The sequence below is a fragment of the Rhipicephalus microplus genome, chromosome 2 (assembly GCF_043290135.1).
Source record: "Rhipicephalus microplus isolate Deutch F79 chromosome 2, USDA_Rmic, whole genome shotgun sequence".
Lineage (NCBI taxonomy): Eukaryota > Metazoa > Arthropoda > Arachnida > Ixodida > Ixodidae > Rhipicephalus > Rhipicephalus microplus.
In genome coordinates, this window is record NC_134701.1 from 162352838 (window position 1) to 162372188 (window position 19351).

The window sequence follows — 19351 nt, forward strand, 5'->3', positions numbered from 1 at the left end:
TACGCTTCTTTTCCTAGCTTGAATCTCTTGCTGCGAGCATCGTTGGAAACGGCGTCAGTTTTACAGTATAGAGGCAGCGACTGCAGCGAATTTCACTCGGGGAAGAAAAGGCTTTGAAAGGAGGTCAATGATGCCACAACCACTGTTGATATATTTAAGAACACTTCTTTAAAAAGTCTGCCTACGCCGCAGCTTATCGGTTCTCAGCGCTGTAGAGCGGTGGGAACTGAGAAGCCGGTGTGCTGAAAACGAAAGTTTGTCGGCTTTTTTTTTAATACAGATGAGCTATGGCGTGACCGATTACTAAATAACACAGTTATTTACGTCTACCAGGCTGTTTATCCTTCTTTTTTTTTAATATCCCGGTCAACGACATCGTTATACCGCGGTATAATTATTGACAGACCGCCGTAATGTCGCCGCTTGTCAGGTTTCCGAAATAAACAATATGTTTTTCATTTTTCTTTCAACGAATATCGTTCTCGCCTTCACAGATGCACCTCGTCTCGGCGACATGTCTGCAAGTGTCAGCGCCTCAGAAATTCGGCAACGCTTTGAGACATTTCATCAAACTATTTCGAACTTGCAATGGGTCCTCTGTTTGTTGGTAATGGCCTTAAAAAAGAAAAAGAAGAAGACCAGGCTGCTATTACTCTTTAAACCCGCCTCTCAAAGCACCGCTACTCACTCCGTATTTGAAAAAAAAAATGAGGTTATTTTACTCTTTGCTCTCTAGAGCTTACACATTTGTGAAGAATCATTTCGGTGTGCTCCAGTGTCGTCTAAAGTACGTGGGATAACCCACTGGCCTGGATGTACCTCATGCTCAGATTGGTTTGGGGTTTTCTCGCATTTTGCGAGGTTTCGCGAACGAAGCACGAACTCGTCGAAGGATGACTTGGCAACTACGCAAAACCTCGGCGACATTGCGTAGTTCAGATAAGTAGAATACGGTACGTTTAGCCTGACCGCAACTACTCGACCTAATGAGAAACGTTCTGACAACTCGCACCTGCCTTTCGGAGCTCGCGTTGGGTTGTTAGAGTAAAGATGAACGTATCATCAATGTCTAACTGGAGAGAGTGTAATGTAGCGTTTGGAAGGACAGGCGTGTTCGTTGCCATACAACTTCCTATCGACATCGCCTCTTTTGTTTACTATTAAACAACACACAAATATTATGTGCTAAACGTACATCCCCAAAGTACTAGCACGTAACTTGAGTTTTTTCATTGTTTTTTTGGATGCGTATGCATTTTACATTGCTATCATTACGTCGTAATAACCATCTCGAGTATCCGTCAGTCGCTCAAAGAACCGGCAAGTTGATTCAATACTACGCATGCTCCGGCTGACCAATTTCATACAGAGGGAGTGTGAAAAAGTGCGGGTCGTTTTGAATCCGGAACGCGGACTCGCAGTTCGCTTGTAGCCTTGTCGAAGGCTGTCTGAATACATTGCTTTCTCAGCCAGTCAGAGTGTTGGGAGCGGATAAAGATAGTGATTTAGACAACAATGAGAAGTCGAGTGTCCTTGAGCAAGATTTTGGAGTCGATAGCCCGGCACCTCGCATGCCCCGCCGCGGTCGTCTAGTGGCTAAGGTACTCGGCTGCTAACCAGCAGGTCGTGGGATTGAATCCCGGATGCATTTTCGATGGAGGCGAGAATGCTGTAGGCCTGTGTGCTCATATTTGGGTGCACGTTAAAGAACCACCTTCAGGTGGTCGAAATTTCCGGAGCCCCCCACTACAGTGTCTCTTTAATCATATACTGGCTTTGGGATGTTAAACCCCACATATCAATCAATCAAGCCCGGCACCTCGCAACTTCAGAAAGCCTGCAAGAAATGCAACAGCTTCGCTCTAGGCGTTAATCAGAAACGGAGCGGCCGTCTGCCATGCGCACAATTGCGCACAGTGGCGCCGAAGTTTCGTCGACTCTTTCTCGCGAATGGCTGATGAGATTCTCAGCCTTAGCTTCACTACACGAAATTGGTGAAACGCGGAGTTTGCGTAGCTGTGTGCGGGGGGGGGGGGGGGGGGTAGACCTTTGTTCGCCAGCCGCAGCCTATCACCTCGCAGACGAGGAATCAGAAGGAAAAAAAATATGATATATGAAAAGATGGTGAAAGACCGTAATCAAACTCAACGAACACGGCACATAGCCGCGGCCCTGTGCTATCCTTGCTTTGCGGCTTCGGTCGTTGCGCCTTCTTCGGCTTGCCTCCGTGATGGGTGGTCGTCGTTTCTGGCGGACCGCGGGGGTCGCGTCTTGGCGGGACGTCGTGCTGTGGCCACATGCGTGCGTCTCTCGTCGTCGCCGACGGTGTTCCCGTTGACGTCCGCGGTTCCTCCAGTCCTGCTCGTCCGTCTCCTCCCTCCTTCCGTTCGTGTTCGTCTCGGCGGCGCCTCGACGTCTCCGCCCACGTCTTCGCAGTACCCGTCCGCTGCAAACGGTCACAGCGACACAGATTACTCGGAGCACGGATCCTCTCGGATTTTCCGTCTACAGCGCGGCCTTTCAAAAATGGTCACAACTACACTGTTTTTTTAAAGCCGTATAGAAAGGAGACGGTTGCGTAACACTCGACCAAACACGCTGCTTTGCAGAGGCTTACTTGGTGGGCTTTGCCTAGATACAAACGTGTCTAACAGACGAAGCACGCTTTACAGAAGGACGAAGAAAAAAAAAGTTCTTTGTTAAGTCGAGCGTGTCCTCTGGGCTAGAGAATAGTTTACGTGAGGGAGAGAGAGAGAGAGAGAAAATAAAGAAAAAAAGATTATGGAGGGAGGGTAAGTGGTGATGCTTGCACAATGAACTCTTTAAGGTAGCCTTTAAACGGATTATGAAGTTAGGAGTGCACGCTGCTCTTAGCACGATAGTTATCAAAACATCTATCTATCTATCTATCTATCTATCTATCTATCTATCTATCTATCTATCTATCTATCTATCTATCTATCTATCTATCTATCTATCTATCTATCTATCTATCTATCTATCTATCTATCTATCTATCTATCTATCTATCTATCTATCTATCTATCTATCTATCTATCTATCTATCTATCTATCTATCTATCTATCTATCTATCTATCTATCTATCTATCTATCTATCTATCTATCTATCTATCTATCTATCTATCTATCTATCTATCTATCTATCTATCTATCTATCTATCTATCTATCTATCTATCTATCTATCTATCTATCTATCTATCTATCTATCTATCTATCTATCTATCTATCTATCTATCTATCTATCTATCTATCTATCTATCTATCTATCTATCTATCTATCTATCTATCTAAATATGGTTTGATGAATATGACGTGCTGGTCAAGACATGAAAACTGTCACAATCCCGTCGCGTACGTCGTCAAACACTTTCCGCCAGACTATGGCACATACCCACGGGCGTGTATGTGCCTCTGGTATGCGGGTATGTGCCACAGGTGATAGATACTAGTATCTAATGTTGTGTTTGGCGGGCCACCCTTTTGCCGTGGCTGACAAAACGGAAGAAAGACAGCCGCCTCCTTTGTGAAGATAAGGAGCAGCGCCAAGACGCCCGGCTGTTTCCGTGTGCTGGGCGCTGCGTGGCCGAAATTACTCTACGGAGCACCGCTGACCTTCGGCTCCGCGCAGAGATGCGACACGTGGCGTCTTCGTGCCCCGTTAAAAGCCACAATGCCGAGCTTCCGCCGATTACGGACGTCGGACCATCACGCTGTGCGTCTCTGACTGATGTGCCGCCGACGCTCAAATCAGCACCAGATGTCCACGCCTGGCTCCTCGGAGGCGCCTAGACTGCGACTGTCGTTCGACAAAGCATGTGTGGTCGGCCCGAGCGGCGAGATGACGGACTCGTTACATCCCGCTCAAGCAAGATTCGCCGAAGGAGGCAGCGTCGCCGAGACCATACACGTGTCTGATTTGTGTATGTGTGTTTGTTGGGGACGTTGCCGGCATAATGACACTCGTGTGTGCTGCGGGACATGTTATACATGTTATTGGACTGTTCCGTATGGACCTATTCCCCGATCTAGGGATCTGGGGAGATGAAACTGTATTTAATCAGCCCTCGCGGGCTGCTTAGGTGGTTCACGGAGCTTGTTCAATACCCGCCACGGTGGTCTAGTGGCTAAGGTACTCGGCTGCTGACCCGCAGGTCGCGGGATCGAATCCCGGTTGTGGCGGCTGCATTTCCGATGGAGGCGGAAATGTTGTAGGCCCGTGTGCTCAGATTTGGGTGCACGTTAAAGAACCCCAGGTGGTCAAAATTTCCGGAGCCCTCCACTACGGCGTCTCTCATAATCGTATGGTGGTTTTGGGACGTTAAACCCCACAAATCGATCAATCAATCAATCGAGCTTGTTCAGTAAACAGCCTTCTTCAATGTAGAGCTTCGGGCCAGAGAGCCCGTGCCATGTAAATAATGTGAATAAACCCTCTCTACGAAGTTCAACCTCCTTCTGCCTCGACATCTTGATCCCGAATCTCCGGTGCCGCAAACGCCGGTCGCAACGCTACCCACGGACGACGAGAACTCGCATAGGCAATTTTAACGCGCGATCGTTAAGAAATACCCGACATCGGTAGCGTCAACCCGACGAATGCAAAGAATAAATGTCAGGGTTCCAGCTGTAATCGAACCCAAGCATTCTGAGTAGCAATGAAGCATTGTACCAAAGTGCTACGCATGCTCTCGGAAGTGCTTTTTCAAATAGACGCTAATCTTCGTGAAACGTCAATAGTGGTTGCAGTGCTGCCTACCCAATTTTATATAGATTACATATTTACCGCTTTGACACATTCGTCACGTCGGGTTTACGTCAATTGTGGTTAATTGCCATGCGCTGAAGTTGATTTATGTAGCAGTGCCCAGGGCCAGCATCCTCGTGAGCACCAGCTATTCATATCAGCATCTGGTGTTGCTAATACGCATGTTCCAGTTGGCATTGTTGCGCAAGTGCAAACGACTGGTTACTTAAACATCTGCAACTCTTCAACATATGTCCGTGCACGCAACATTTGTACATATATTTAGCGTTATTTCACGACGTGTCGCTCAATAAAAAAGAAACGCAACACGGTCACCTTCCTCCCGCATGCTTCGCATAACCTGGATTCGCAGGTACGTGGGATCTGCCGAACTTTTTTTTTTCTTCGTAAGCCATATCACACCGTACTTATTGGCAAATTATACAGCATATGAGACCAGCTGGCCGTCTGGACACATGGCGTGAGCGGCCGTAGTTGGTTGAACGCATCCCACCTGTTGTATATTTATCGAACTTCACTTCATCATCTGCGGCATTTTCGACCGACTATGATATACTTAAGTAATGTATCGAAGCAAATACGCATATGCACTGGGCATGCCGAATGTCTAATGCGTAGCTGTCGCAAATGTCAGCCATACGTGTACTGTTGTGTGAAAGGCCAGGTACACGAAAAATGCACCAGGGGCCAGAGAAACGAGCGATACTTGGATGCGAATAAGATGCGGTTTCGACAACGCAGTAAAATGCGACGGGGATGATGAATATAAGGAAAGAACCCCTTCGTTGTCTGGACGATGACATGAAGCTATCCAGAACTACAGCAACATTCAAGTGCAAACGCATCTACTGTTGTTGCGACTAGTTAAAACTACCATGAATTATACATGATCATAAAGCCGGCGGCAGAGACAGAGGCCCACTAAAGGGCGAAAGTACCGGCTACCTATTCTTGATAACGTTGGAAGCTTCGTTCCTCGTATGACGTGGCGCAGTACCTAGCAGTGTTAACTCTCCTAAAGTGCTGTCACTACGACGAACGGGTCTGCCGTGCGCCTTAGTGGAGGTCGCTTCCACTTGATTTAATTCATCGTACGTCGTGTGGAGGGTTCACCAGGCGAGCTGGTAACATTTGCTCAAGACTCACGCACATGACACTCCATCCGAACTTTCTTTGATAAGTTTGCATCAATGGTGTCAAAGCAAAAAAAAAAAAGGGGGGGGGGGTGTATGAATATTATTGTGGGAAAGTCAGTCCGAGGTAGTTGTGTGTAGGTTAAGTGTAAGTATAGATTCGATATAGTTTAAGTGTAAACCGGAAGTTGGTCAACTATAGCCCTAAAGTCCAGCAAGAGGCAGCTGAGACAGAAATAGAGAATAGGAAGTGAAATAAAGATTGAAGTTGATCACCCGAAATCCGCGTGATGAACCAGAAATGCTACATCGGTTGTTAACTGTGGCATAAAGGGAGGTGACGTGAAGGGTGGAAGCATAACATGAAGTAAGGCAATGAAAGTTTTAGTAATTGAGTGCATATGAAACTTGACAGGTGCGACGTAGGTATCTCTCTCACTTGATCGTTGGTTAAATGGCCATGCGAAATCCCTACGACGCGTACAAGGTTACCTTGAGGTACTGCTTTAATGATAAGTCTCTGAGATAACTCCGATACGCACCCTTAGTTCTCCGGCTAGAAGTCCCTCTGGTCGTACGCATCCCGGGATGGCTCCTGGACGCGTTCCTCGCGTGTTTCGTACACGGGAAAGTTTGTCTCAGCCGTGGCACCGTACGATGTCTGGCGTTGGAAGGACGACTGCTGCTGCGTCGCATTGTTCGCTCCCGAGTCCTCCTTTGAAGACAAAGTGAAAGGAGCAACACTCGTCATCACTAACAAATCGTTGGGTAAGGGCAGCGTAGAACGCGCCTGCTGAAATGACGTCAGCTGTTCCTTTATATGCGAGAACATTGAAAAGGCAACGTAGTACGCTCAGTAATTTGTGATGGGCGATGGCCAGCGTCCCAGTTTTACCGTATTTCACTTGCAAAGTACCAGCACTTAGTTGGTAATGCTGATGCGCCATGAATGACCGTCTAGTTCTAGCTAATCTTGTCTAATGTTTTGCAGATAATGGTTAAGCGACTGCTCATATTACCCAGTTCTGGCTTAGTATTGGCAAATGTCGCCGTAATATTACCGTATGTTGGATAAGTTATCACAAGTGTTGGTCTATATTGGCCAATGTCGGCTAATGTCAGCTACTTGGCCACGTCTGGCCCCCGTAATAACAGCATCGCATTTTAGGTGGTTTGTACAGATATGCTGCCAAACTAAACTCAAAATTACTTGAAGACGGTAATGCTGCATTCAACACTCGTTATCAGTGACTTCTGCCCAACTTTCTTTTTCTTTATTCCTGACTGGAATTTCCATCGCTTGTTGAAATCAGCTATCTTTGGCCGGGGTCTAGGCGTCAGATGAATCCGGTGACCGTGGTAGCATTTGGCTCGTCCTTATCGCATGCATGTCACCACTGCTCTCTCCCCACCAGCTGCGCCGTAACAAAAACCTACTGTCCCTGTGCTGGCCACGCCGGCATGCGATAGCTATAGGGCCTACATTACGTGCGATTGCGGTAAATGTGAGTGCTATGAGTGAAGGTATCTGTTTACACTTCTTCCCTCCAAGTGTTGAGTGCCCTTACCTTGAAGGCGTTCTCGAGCGGATTCCACGAAGGTCCTTCGTCTTCCCGCGGAGGTTCCGCCCACGACTGTTTTTCTCCCGACGCGAAGATGGCGTAGAAGATGACGCCACCGAAGTGGATCAGGCTAGCGATCAGGAACACTTTCTCCCAGCGGGAAGCGTAGTCGCCGCCGTGTAACTGCACGTTTTCAACGAGGACGCGGCACGTTATCGAACTTCGTAGTGCAGTACGGGGAACGCCGTACACTTTAAGACAAAAAGAGAAAGTGTTGTTTGTTTTTGTTTTTTTAGAGTTCAGGCTTTCCACGTACATGGCTCTCTTTAAGGAAACACGTCACCTCTTTTTGGAGATAATCGAATCTTTCTAGAGAGTCGCGACACCCAAAAGAGAGTTAACTTGTCTTCTCAAAGAGCATCAATATCGTGGCTATAGTCACGACTGACCGTAAGAAGTCGCAAGTAGTATTTTTTTCTTGGAGTGTAGTGGTTTAACTTTAGAACGTAATCCGACCCAGGTAATACGCGTGGCCCACAATTTACGGATACCTTTCGAACACTTAGTACCCTCTAACGTACCACAGAGAACCTCCGCTTCTACTCATTTATTTTGTCTCCATACAATGGTGCCTTGAGACCAAGAATGGAACCGGAGACATCGTGCTCGGCAACAGTGCGTCGTATCCACGGAGCCACCGCTGGTATAGGAAGTGTTATTTAAGAGCCTTCAGCGAGGCACCCTATATGTATACGGTGCGCTCGCTTCGCAAGCGAGCACGCTTTCTAAACTCGATGAAAACAGCGCTTAGAAGATCAAACGGGTCCTGAAAAAAATTTTTTTTTGAGCATTGTCGGAAAACGCCGACGAACGGTAGTCGAAGCCCCCGAGAACATGTGACCAAAACATCGGAGCGCAGCGCGTGGCCAGGATTTGACAATCAATTCTCGAAATGGGATAGATCGCTCCCTCTTATCTCTACAAATGATGACATATACCCATATTACTGCGCCGTCAGTGCCACAGCAGTTCTTTATCTGGGGGCGGGGGCGCCTTCTTGATCTCAAGTGGGGGCCGGGCTGGCAAATGATCATTTCGCGTGGTGTAGGCCATGGCGAAAAAGTATTCGGGAGGTGGGAGTGGGGGGGGGGGGACACCGGCCTGGTGTGCCACACTCTGGCTACGCCATTGACGCCATGTCACCCAAGGCCACCGCCATTAGTTGATTTTAGTATCACGAACTTCATAGCTACCATGACCGCCGCGGGATGGCGCCACGTTTCTGCCGTCACGCTCGCGATAACACTGAAAACAAACGCGTGTTTGAAGAAAAAAAAAAGAAATTAAAGTGCCCAAGGTCCTGACGCGCGCTGACTAAGGGATGCGTTTTGCCACCTTTACACCCCCCCCCCCCCCTAACACCCACACCGCTGCGTAGATTTCAGCGCTAATACTAGTAGTATTAGCGCACTCGCTGGCTCGAAAAGAGGTAAAAAAGCACATAAATCCTGCGATTCCGCCCGTACTTCGTGATTAGAAAGAAAAAAATCAGTATGGGATTTGTGAAGCATCACATGCTAATGGCAATTTCACTTTTACTCGGAAAAGTGCTGCCGGGCCCCTTTAAGGAAACAACAGTAAACGCAAGCAAGAGGAGCTGTACACGGCGTTTATCTGCTTCTTTTGAAGCCCGATCTAGCGAATATTGAACAATATTACGCAAATTTATATTGCACACGCTTATTTTGCGCATTCACTGCGCTGATTGCGCGTAAAAGCGCTTTTTTGTGCAATCGTCAAATGCTGCGCGGTTCCCCACATACAGGAGTGCACGAATGCTGTATTACGCCTTTGACCGTGATGTCGTAATTTGGCTCTAGAAGAGAATCCGTGTTATAATAGAACACACAAGTGCATTGGGCGTTTAACAATGATGTATGCACGTGCTAGCTGGGCTACGTAAGTGGTTTCAATATGACCTATAGAATAAGGCTATACGCTGACATCATTTCGCCCCGGTTTTTAGGGACAGCGAAGGCGTTCGGAACCTTTGACCTTTCATCTTGCACAATTTCTTTACGACTCTAACGTTAGTTAATATGGCGACACTAATGCGCGTGCAATTAATGCTAATGGTAGCACAGTGGCAGTAAGAGAGCAGACTTCTCGTCAATCCAAACCGACAAAGATATAATAATAATAATAATAATAATAATAATAATAATAATAATAATAATAATAATAATAATAATAATAATAATAATAATAATAATAATAATAATAATAATAATAATAATAATAATAATAATAATAATAATAATAATAATAATAATAATAATACATGATTACTCGCATTTTTTTCAAATTCTGTGTGGTGTGGACATATTTTTATATTGAAAAACTTTGGCTCATTGTTGTGCTATGCACCTTTGTACAGCCTGGGCTTTGTAATCTAAAGACTGTTGTACAAGAGAAGTAGCCGGCGCGACTCATTGGCACCAGCTTCTCCCTATATAGAATTGATATAAATATGTATCTGGCGTTTCACTCGCCAAAACTACAAGATATTCTTATGTACGCCGTAGTTGAGTGCTCAGGGAGTTTCGACCACCTGAATTCAGCTGGGTGGCGCGGTGTCAGCTCCGCGTACCCTCCGGGTCAGAATAAAGTTAACTCAATATCAACAACGTAATGTCATTTATCGTCAGCCGACACAGCGCGCGGGCCTCTAGCATGCGGGGGGTTCGCACATCACCGGAATCATCCTGTGAACCCCGAACCACGGGTTCCTCCCACGCCGTTCGCTCGATTTCAATTAATAATAAAGATGTTTCAAGCACAGACACAGTCTCTAGCATTCCGCCTCGACCAAAATGCGACCACCGCGGCCGGAATCAAACCCGCGACATGCGACTCGGCAACCGAGCACTGAAGACGACCAAGGTAAACGCGGTGACTCGCAGTGTTTTAATTTCTTCCCTTCTTTCCGCAACGATGGCCGCCACTTCCGTTGAGGTCGCTGCAACAACGAGAGGTAAGAGAATTTTGTGGAAGCCGAGGCGCAGGGCCGTCACTGAAAAAAATGGGCGGAGGGGAAGGGGCGGTAGTTGAGCTGGTTTTAGACGCCTTCGCAAATTTGTTCATACTTCAACTTTTCGGGTGATGCCAACGTATTGCACGTCTTCGCGTTGGTCACCAGTTGCCAAAGCTAGTCGTCTACATATAAGCCCTCCCAGAAAAAAAAAAAAAGTCTTGGGTATGGCTCTGCCAAGACGTTTCTCTGTGTTGTCCTTTTGATTTGATTTGATTTGAGTAAAGGGAAAATCGATTAGGATACACTAATACTAATACAATTTATTAACCCTGTATTACGCCCAGTTCGTCCTAACTTACACCAGATCGTATTACGCGTCATCCTGAAATTTGAAGTTAAGACAGTATGGCCGAAACGTGACAATTCATATTGCACATGCGGAATCACGCGCAAAATAAATTTTTCTTCACCTGTCATCTCATCTTGCTCGTAGATTAGGACAAGAGGGAGAGCTGTGATCTGCCGTACAGTAAATAATTTCAACCCAGAAGTTAAAAAGAACTATAACCTGATATGGCTTCGTACATGGCACATAACTGCGGTTAAATGGTATGTCAGAAAAATGCGAGTTGCATATGTATGTACTCAAAAAAAAATAAATATTGGTTGTTGTTAAATATGGGTACACAAGTGCACAGAGGAAACAGAAGGCTGACAACTGTCACCTACGTTTTCGGGAGGAGGGAAAAGATGAAACGAAAGATGGGAGGAGAGAAAGAAGATAAGAAAGGAAAAAAAAAAGTATGGACACTTGGACGAAAATGAGCAAGACACACAAAAAAAAACGTCTATAAACGGGTGGCCAAACTCGTTAGATCTATATATAAGTCAGCACAGCTCGATGGAGTTTAACGTTGCAAACCACTATATGATTACGAGGTGCATCATGATGGAGGGTTCTAAATATCTCGACCACCTGGGGCTCCATAGCGTGCGCCTAAACCTAATCGAATCAGCCTCAAGGCTCAATAATTTACACTGCCATCGAAAATGCAGCCGCCGTGACCCAATCATGAAAATATATGTCATAAAAACCATTGCGAGGGGGAATATGATCACCGTGGTCGAAACAGTCGCTTATGATGTGTGATGAGTTCGTGTAATACGGACAGTTTACTTAAACCACACTTATCCTGTTCTCTAAACTCTTCTTAACTGTGCCGCTTAGCCAGTATTCAACTGTGACAGCGCACAGGTTAAAAAAAAATAAAGGCGTACCTTTTTGTCAGTGATGTACTCTACCACGATGGGGCATAGCATGCCGGCCAATGTGCCGACGCCGTTGGACAGCCCCATCAAGATACTTGCGTACCGAGGGGCGATGTCCAGGTGGTTCACATTGAAACCTGCGAACGAAAGAAGAAATGTATCACGCAATATTGAGGTAAAAAGAAGAAAAGAAAAAGAAAACTGAGTCTGGAAGCTCAGTATGTGTGTTGGGCATGTGATTGCTAAAAGAAAAATGAAAAGAGTCAATTTCGCCCGACGCGCTGATAGTGATAACAAAAGCGCTAACCACACCCTGCACTGTAGTTTAGTCGGTTGTATGACTTGTAGTAAAGTTGCGCTTGCTTGCTAATTAAATTAGCAAGCGTGGTGTCATCGGCGCACAGGCAAACGTGAGTGGATGTTAGTAGACTTAAGTTTACATAACACTTACATAACAAAGCTGGCGGGACGAAGAGAGCCGGTTCAGCAAAGCCAGCGAATTCACGCTGCTTTTCGTTTTAAGGCGTCTGCGAAACTTAGATATGTGGGGTTTAACGTCCCAAAAACACTATATGATTATGAGAGACGCCGTAGTGGAGGGCTCCGGAAATTTCGACCACCTGGGGTTCTTTAACGTGCACCCAAATCTGAGCACATGGGCCTGCAGCATTTCCGCCTCCATTGAAAATGCAGCCGCCGCAGCCGGGATTCGATACTGCGACCTGCGGATCAGCAGCCGAGTATACTTATCCACTAGACCACCGCGAAGGGGCGCGTCAGCGAAACTTGAGATTAAACGACCTTCCAAAGGTAAAGTAGGCTACCACCTTGGAAAACAAGATATAAGCTTCGCCTACAGCCATCGCCATCCTAACCACGTAGAAATTGGATAGATGCTCATATATCAATAATTTACAGGCAGCGTCTTCAAGCACCACAAAAACAGAAGGATTGCTTTATATAAGACAGTGATCTGCTTCCGCCCAAAAGAATTGAGTGATATACCAGAATCGTTCAAGCGAGATTGGAGTGCAGTCTGCACGTGATACGTGTGTAATCTCCTTACCTGATATGGCGAAACCACTGAATCCCACGGCCAGGGTCAGCGCTGATATGGCCACGGCGGTGCTTCGGGTGTAGCCCACGACCAGGAGGAACACAGCCTCCATGCCGAAGCCTGGCAAAAGAAGAGAGAAATTCAGTGACGATTTAGCTGTATAAATGCGAGAGAAATGCGCTCGCATTATGCCTATAGTTACTTTTAATTACGTTTGACTACCTTCATAGCTAACGCCAGTTAAAGTTAACCAATGTAGTGCTGGAACGCACGTGCGCGAGTGAATACGCTATATAGGTCGGCCGCACGCAGATGGGCTACTTCGCACTTTTCTGTTCACTTTAACCCATTCCTAATGTAAATTACTTTAAGGGAAGTTACAACGCGCATACGCGCTTCGCATCGCCTAAACACACGGTATACTGCAGTAGCACGGATAATTGGGTTATAGCTGGTCTGTGCAATTTCCTCTTCTAGTGTCCGTGTCTGTGTGCGCGCCCTTATTCAGTTAAAAGATGACACGGTATACTGTTGGTGCAACACGTAAATGGTTCTTTCTGCACCAACAAGTTGCTGGCTGTAGTTACCTTTGAATTGTGTGTTATCGCTTAAGTTTAGCACTGCTAGAATCGCAGCTTATACATTGTATGTATGTATGTATGTATGTATGTATGTATGTATGTATGTATGTATGTATGTATGTATGTATGTATGTATGTATGTATGTATGTATGTATGTATGTATGTATGTATGTATGTATGTACGTATGTACGTATGTATGTATGTATGTATGTATGTATGTATGTATGTATGTACGTACGTACGTATGCACGTATGTATGTATGTATGTATGTATGTATGTATGTATGTATGTATGTATGTATGTATGTATGTATTATAATATAGAACGGAGACAGTCAAAACTGTTATCCGTTGTTATCCGGCACACACATTGTCAGTGCTAAGCACTGACAATGTGTGTGCCGAGATTTGCATGACCCACTACAATCATCATTACAGTATGTATGTATGTATGTATGTATGTATGTATGTATGTATGTATGTATGTATGTATGTATGTATGTATGTATGTATGTATGTATGTATGTATGTATGTATGTATGTATGTATGTATGTATGTATGTATGTATGTATGTATGTATGTATGTATGTATGTATGTATGTATGTATGTATGTATGTATGCACGTATGTATGTACGTGTGTGTGTGTATTGAAGATTGTCGCAACGCATAAGCACGTGTGCATGAGCATGATTACTGTGCGTGCGGTGGCGAAAACGGGGCCGAGTGTAGGTGACAAAGCAGTGCCCACCTCCACAGTTGAAGATCTTTCTGACGACTGTCGTGCTGAGAATCTGGCGCGTCCGCAGGTAGTCGGCCAGTTGGCCTCCCAGGGGCACGACGAGGGTCATGCACAGGTGCGGCAGGGCGCCCAGGAGACCCGACTGCGCAACGGCATAAAGCAGGCCCAATGGTCAGAAATGCGGATGCTCATACTTCGCAGTGCTTAACAGGCAGCTCAAGTTCGCAACATTATGGTACTAATAACGGAAGAGGAACCAACTCGTATAACAAGCGTGTGCATGTAAGCGGACGAGTATCTAACATGCCGGATTTTCTCAAGATGTCCATGATTCGTGACAAAATGCCACAACACAGCTAGTTTAGAACAGCGTACGTTCTGTAATATACAAACATAAACCATATATAAGATACAGGTCTGCAATATACAAACAGAAACCACATACAAGATACAGGATACAGCGAAAGGTACAATATAACATACAATGGTGCGCTCCGGAAATTTCGACAACCTGGGGTTCCTTAACGTGCACCTAAACTAATTTCACGGTCTTCAAGCATTTTAGCCTCCGTCAAGAATGCGACCGCCGTGGCTGGGATTCGATCCCGTGAATTTCGTGCCAGAATTAGGGCACAATGACCACTAGACCATTGCGTCAGGTCCAGTGAATGGTACGAAACAGTCGCGATATAAATGCGTGAGTGGTGTTGTTCGGAATGACTTACTTGGCGAACGAATAAACTTAATAAAAATTAAGTCATACTTGCTTAATGAGTGCACACACTGAGGTAAGATTGCTGTAGTCCGCTTGAGGTAGCTGAGACAGCTTTTAAGGAATATCTTTCGAAACAGGTCTCTCCTGAGACAGCTTTCAGAAATGAGCTGCTTAGAGAGCACACTCACGCGAAGTGTTTCCTTAAAAGCGTGCAGTTTATTTCAATGATGTCAAGACTTCTTCCAATACATTTTATCGTGCACAACGTATGATGTCTGTCACCCAAGTGCATTTCATAAACGCGAGAGCTCTTCCGCGTTCCTTGAGGAGAGCGTGATGGAACGCAAGCATAACAATGCGACACAAAGCCATGGAAACTTGACCTCTGAAATTCGCCTGACAGTCATATACTTCGTCAGGCACTGCTGGCTACATCGTTCGGCTGAGAAGCAAATGGTCGTCGGTTCAATCCTTACGCGCAGCAGTCACATTCCGGCAAGGACGGGATGCGATAATGTTCACATGAAAACTTTCCGGAAGCGCTTCATTACATTGTGCCACATGGTGGTGCTCTGGAACTGCAAATTAGGACAATAGGCAGAGTGAAGTAACGAACAAACGAACGAACGAACGAACGAACAAACGAACGAACGAACGAACGAACGAACGAATGAATGAATGAACGCTTACCTTGTCTACTTCGAATTTGAAGACCTGTCCGAAGTACATGGGCTGCGATATTATTAGCAGGTAGAAAGTCCAGCTGCGGCAGAAGTTAGCCACGATGATGGCATACACCGGCAGCGATGTGAAGATGTTCTTCCACGGAGTCGTCTTCAACTGCACGCAAAAAACAAAACAAAGCGCTGCATCATCAACAGCAACAACAATGACAACAAACACATATACATCATCATCATTCCATGACAGAAATGTGCCTCAGAAGTTTTGCTTGACACGGCATAAAACACTTCCGTGCTGAAAAAAAAAATCACAGCATAATGATGATGAGCGGGCGCAGCTCCTGAGGGGAATCATCGGTAAAACCGCGACTCTTCAGTGAAAGTTCGCCCACTATATCATAAAGAAAGACGTAAGAAACACTGTGTGTGTATATGTACGGCAGGGTCATAGCGCCGTTGCCGTGACGCTTGGGCCTCTCGTTCTCGAACGCTGGGATCTTGGCGGCGGCGTCACGCAGCTTCACGGAGCGCTTCTGCCTCGCGGGCTCGCACGTCGGGATTCTGTCTGCGAGCACGCGCTGCCGCCGCTCTGCGGCCTTATCCATCGGGCAACTCCGAGCGCGCGCCAACAGCGAACGGATTTTATTACAACGCTCCCCGCCATCTAGTAAACAACCGAAGAACTAAACTAAAGGTAGCCACGCCATCTAGTAAACAATGCAAGAACTAAACTAGAGTTGGCTATATACACACGCCGAGGATGGACAAACCGACGCCTTAAGAAGCTTCGCCCCTAAAAAACAGGAGTGAAGCGGGTACTACTATAAAGCAGATAAAATCCTTGAGACCAAAACGAGAGTAGAGTGGGTGCTTGGAACCAAGCCATAGCAATATAAATTTATCAGTTGACTACAAGGGTGCGGAAAGTGTGCTGAGGAGGCTTTGGGTCCATGTGGCTCTTTACACCGCCTGGGATATCAACGTCCAACTGGCCAAATTTACCACTTGGTGCAAGGTGTTTATATTGATTTGTTCCACTGTCACTGGATGAAGATACGCACCACCTAACAGCTGGCCTTCAGCATGGCATCTTTGGGGGTGCAGACACCCCCTGTAAAGTTGTTTGCGCTGCGTGGCGCACGTCTCTCACCCAAAAGCCGCATTTCTGGTTACAACTACCGGGCGGTAGGTGGCGTTGTGTTCACGAGCGGTGATCAGCACTATCACCATCATGATTGGTAGAGTGGTAGCGCCGGCGGTGACTCCTGGCGGAAGGCAAGACTTGGTGGCGGGCGAGAGTTGAGGGAGTCTCTTCTGCGCGTGGCGGTTGCCGCGAACGGTTGTCTTTAGCGTGGGTCCCCGGTGCGTGGCACCCCGGGTTGCGCGTCGGGGGCCCTAGTGGTAAGTTAAGCGTTGGCGACGCCGCCTTGAGTGTGTTATTGTGTTTGTAATGGAATGTATGAAAATATTGGTTACGGAAGTCCTAGCTAGTGATAAAGATTGATGTATCGATTCGGCGGATGTTATCTTCGTTCTGAATTTAGTGAAATGAATGTATGTCGTTGTTTGCTTTGTACCGACCGCATCTGCTGTGTTCGTTCAGTCCAAGAGCGTGGCGTGGCGCTCGCGAATTTGAGATACCAAACGGCTTCCGGTACATTGTCACGATGTATCTATGCAATGTATTCAGAGTACTTACGGTTGTCCAATACATACAGATGCCACAAAACACTGCTTTAATTCATACACAACAGGGGCCTTACAGCAATATAGATAGATATAAAGATAGATGACTGACACACACACACACACACACACACACACACACACACACACACACACACACACATATATATATATATATATATATATATATATATATATATATATATATATATATATATATAGAGAGAGAGAGAGAGAGAGAGAGAGAGAGAGATAGATAGATAAATATCGTCAAGCCTCCTCTTGTTTGCAAACAAATACTTGGTTTTAAATATGCATTTCATTGTATAAATTATGCACTGCCTCCGTGAGTATTGAATAGCTGAGCGCTACGTGAGATAGAGCAACACACGTTTACGCAGCGCCACGCAGACAGCATTACGGCATGTGAATGCAACGTAATCTATTGACGCTGCGCTAGTTCAGTCGCTGCTCAAGTTTTAAGGAGCATAACGTATATTTATCGTCGCTCGGGCTCATCGTCTTAGCGCGCCTGTTGCGATGAAAAATTAACGACGAAATTAACCTCAATGTTTAAATTTTTTTTGTCGTTGCCCAAGACGCCCGACGCGCGCGCGCACCACACGAGCAGAAAGAATCGTGCACAGCGAAGAAAACGGAACACAGCAAAAGCTTCCTTGGCTGGTTTAACATCGTGCTTCGCCAGACGACACGTTATCCTCCTGGCACCCCTTACTCTCTCTCCCCTCTCTAAAATTTTAATACATTTCCATAACCTTTTAGCCGAAGGGCCGGCGCGTTGGGCGCGGCAAAAATGGAGCGACCCTCTTTCCACATCCATTAAGGGGCCGCAGGCTGATCAAGCTTTTCCCCTCGCTTTGGTGCAAGTGTTGCTCTTTCGTTTATCTTTCTTCTTTTTTTTCTCATGTCAAGAACATAGTAGGGTGAAATGAGGAGGAGGAAAGAAAGCACTCTCTTTTGCACTTCTCGCCGTCACTCGCTTCCCATTCATACCCGCCCCATCCTTTGTGCTTGCGGGGCATAACGGCGCACAATGGCCTTAAGGTTCGTAATTTATGTAGTATAAAAAAATGAAAATCCACAAAGGAACGCGGGGAATGGGCGACTGAATGGAGGGCAACCCACCACATCGCGACGTGGCGACAAACGCACCCATCCTTCTCCGCTTCGTCTCTTTGTTTGTGTCGCTTAAATTATGGTCCTCTTTTCGACAGGACACTCGTGTTTTGTTTCGCGAACGTCAATGGTAAGGGAGAGTGGTCCCAACGAAAAGCTTTACAATTTCAAAGACGTACGCGGCTAGGACAGGCAAAAAGCGTAGAAGCGAGAACTAGCATTGGTAGTGGCATCTCGTGACACTGCGGCCTGGATTAGCGTCTGGATACTTCTTGGGGATGCTTGAGTAAACTTTCTTTTCTCACTGTCCTCGAAGGATCCGAGCTACAGTGAACTAGAGTTTTTAGGGGCGAAGCTCCTTATAGCGGCACCCGTTCGTCCCTCGATGTCGTAGTAGTAGTCGTAGTGTGTAACCAGTTTTACATTTTGACCTTCAAGGTGGTGCCGGTGAGAGATTTCTTCTGTGCGTTGCCAGGCAATAAAAATAATGCTCAATGCACATGTCGATGGCTGCTAATGGGGAATTAGAGACAGGAGAATTCGGCTTTTAGTTAACGCGCACGCTGCGAATTTTTTATTGTTCAACAACGCACAGAAGACAAGAAAGGGTTGCTACGTTATACTCGCTGGGAGTAACCTCCTAGGTTTTAGGAAAGTTTAGCGAGCATTGGGCCGCAGTGCCATGAATACAGTGAACTAATATATACCATGAGGTCGAAGTGGTTAAAGGTGGGAAGTAGACACGAAGCGCAAGCCGTAAGAAAGTGTGCATGTGCCACCTCTCATTCAGTCCTTGGAATGTCTGCTGAATGGCGGTGCTTCTATGTAAGGAATATATGATGAAAAGATGCGAGATGATGGTACTTGGAGTTTTGAATAGGTGGACGAACAGACACACATACAGATGCATGGACGGACGCACGGATGGACGCATGGACGGACGCAGGAGCGGATGCATGTAC

General features: G+C 46.2%; 1 protein-coding gene across 3 annotated transcripts in view; it reads right to left on the reverse strand.

Annotated features, from left to right (window-relative positions):
• Positions 1-2191: 2191 nt before the first annotated feature.
• Positions 2192-19351, reverse strand: part of LOC119170612 (vesicular glutamate transporter 2) — a 221695-nt gene continuing 204535 nt past the window's right edge. For all 3 annotated transcript variants that reach the window (XM_037421829.2, XM_037421828.2, XM_075887028.1), the window contains exons 9-15: positions 15574-15723; positions 14178-14310; positions 12853-12963; positions 11796-11923; positions 7490-7666; positions 6464-6636; positions 2192-2446 (exon numbers count right to left, since the gene is read on the reverse strand). In XM_037421829.2, coding sequence (XP_037277726.2) covers positions 6478-6636; positions 7490-7666; positions 11796-11923; positions 12853-12963; positions 14178-14310; positions 15574-15723 — 858 coding nt within the window. In that variant the 3' untranslated portion in view covers positions 2192-2446; positions 6464-6477. The remainder of the gene's footprint in view (positions 2447-6463; positions 6637-7489; positions 7667-11795; positions 11924-12852; positions 12964-14177; positions 14311-15573; positions 15724-19351) is intronic.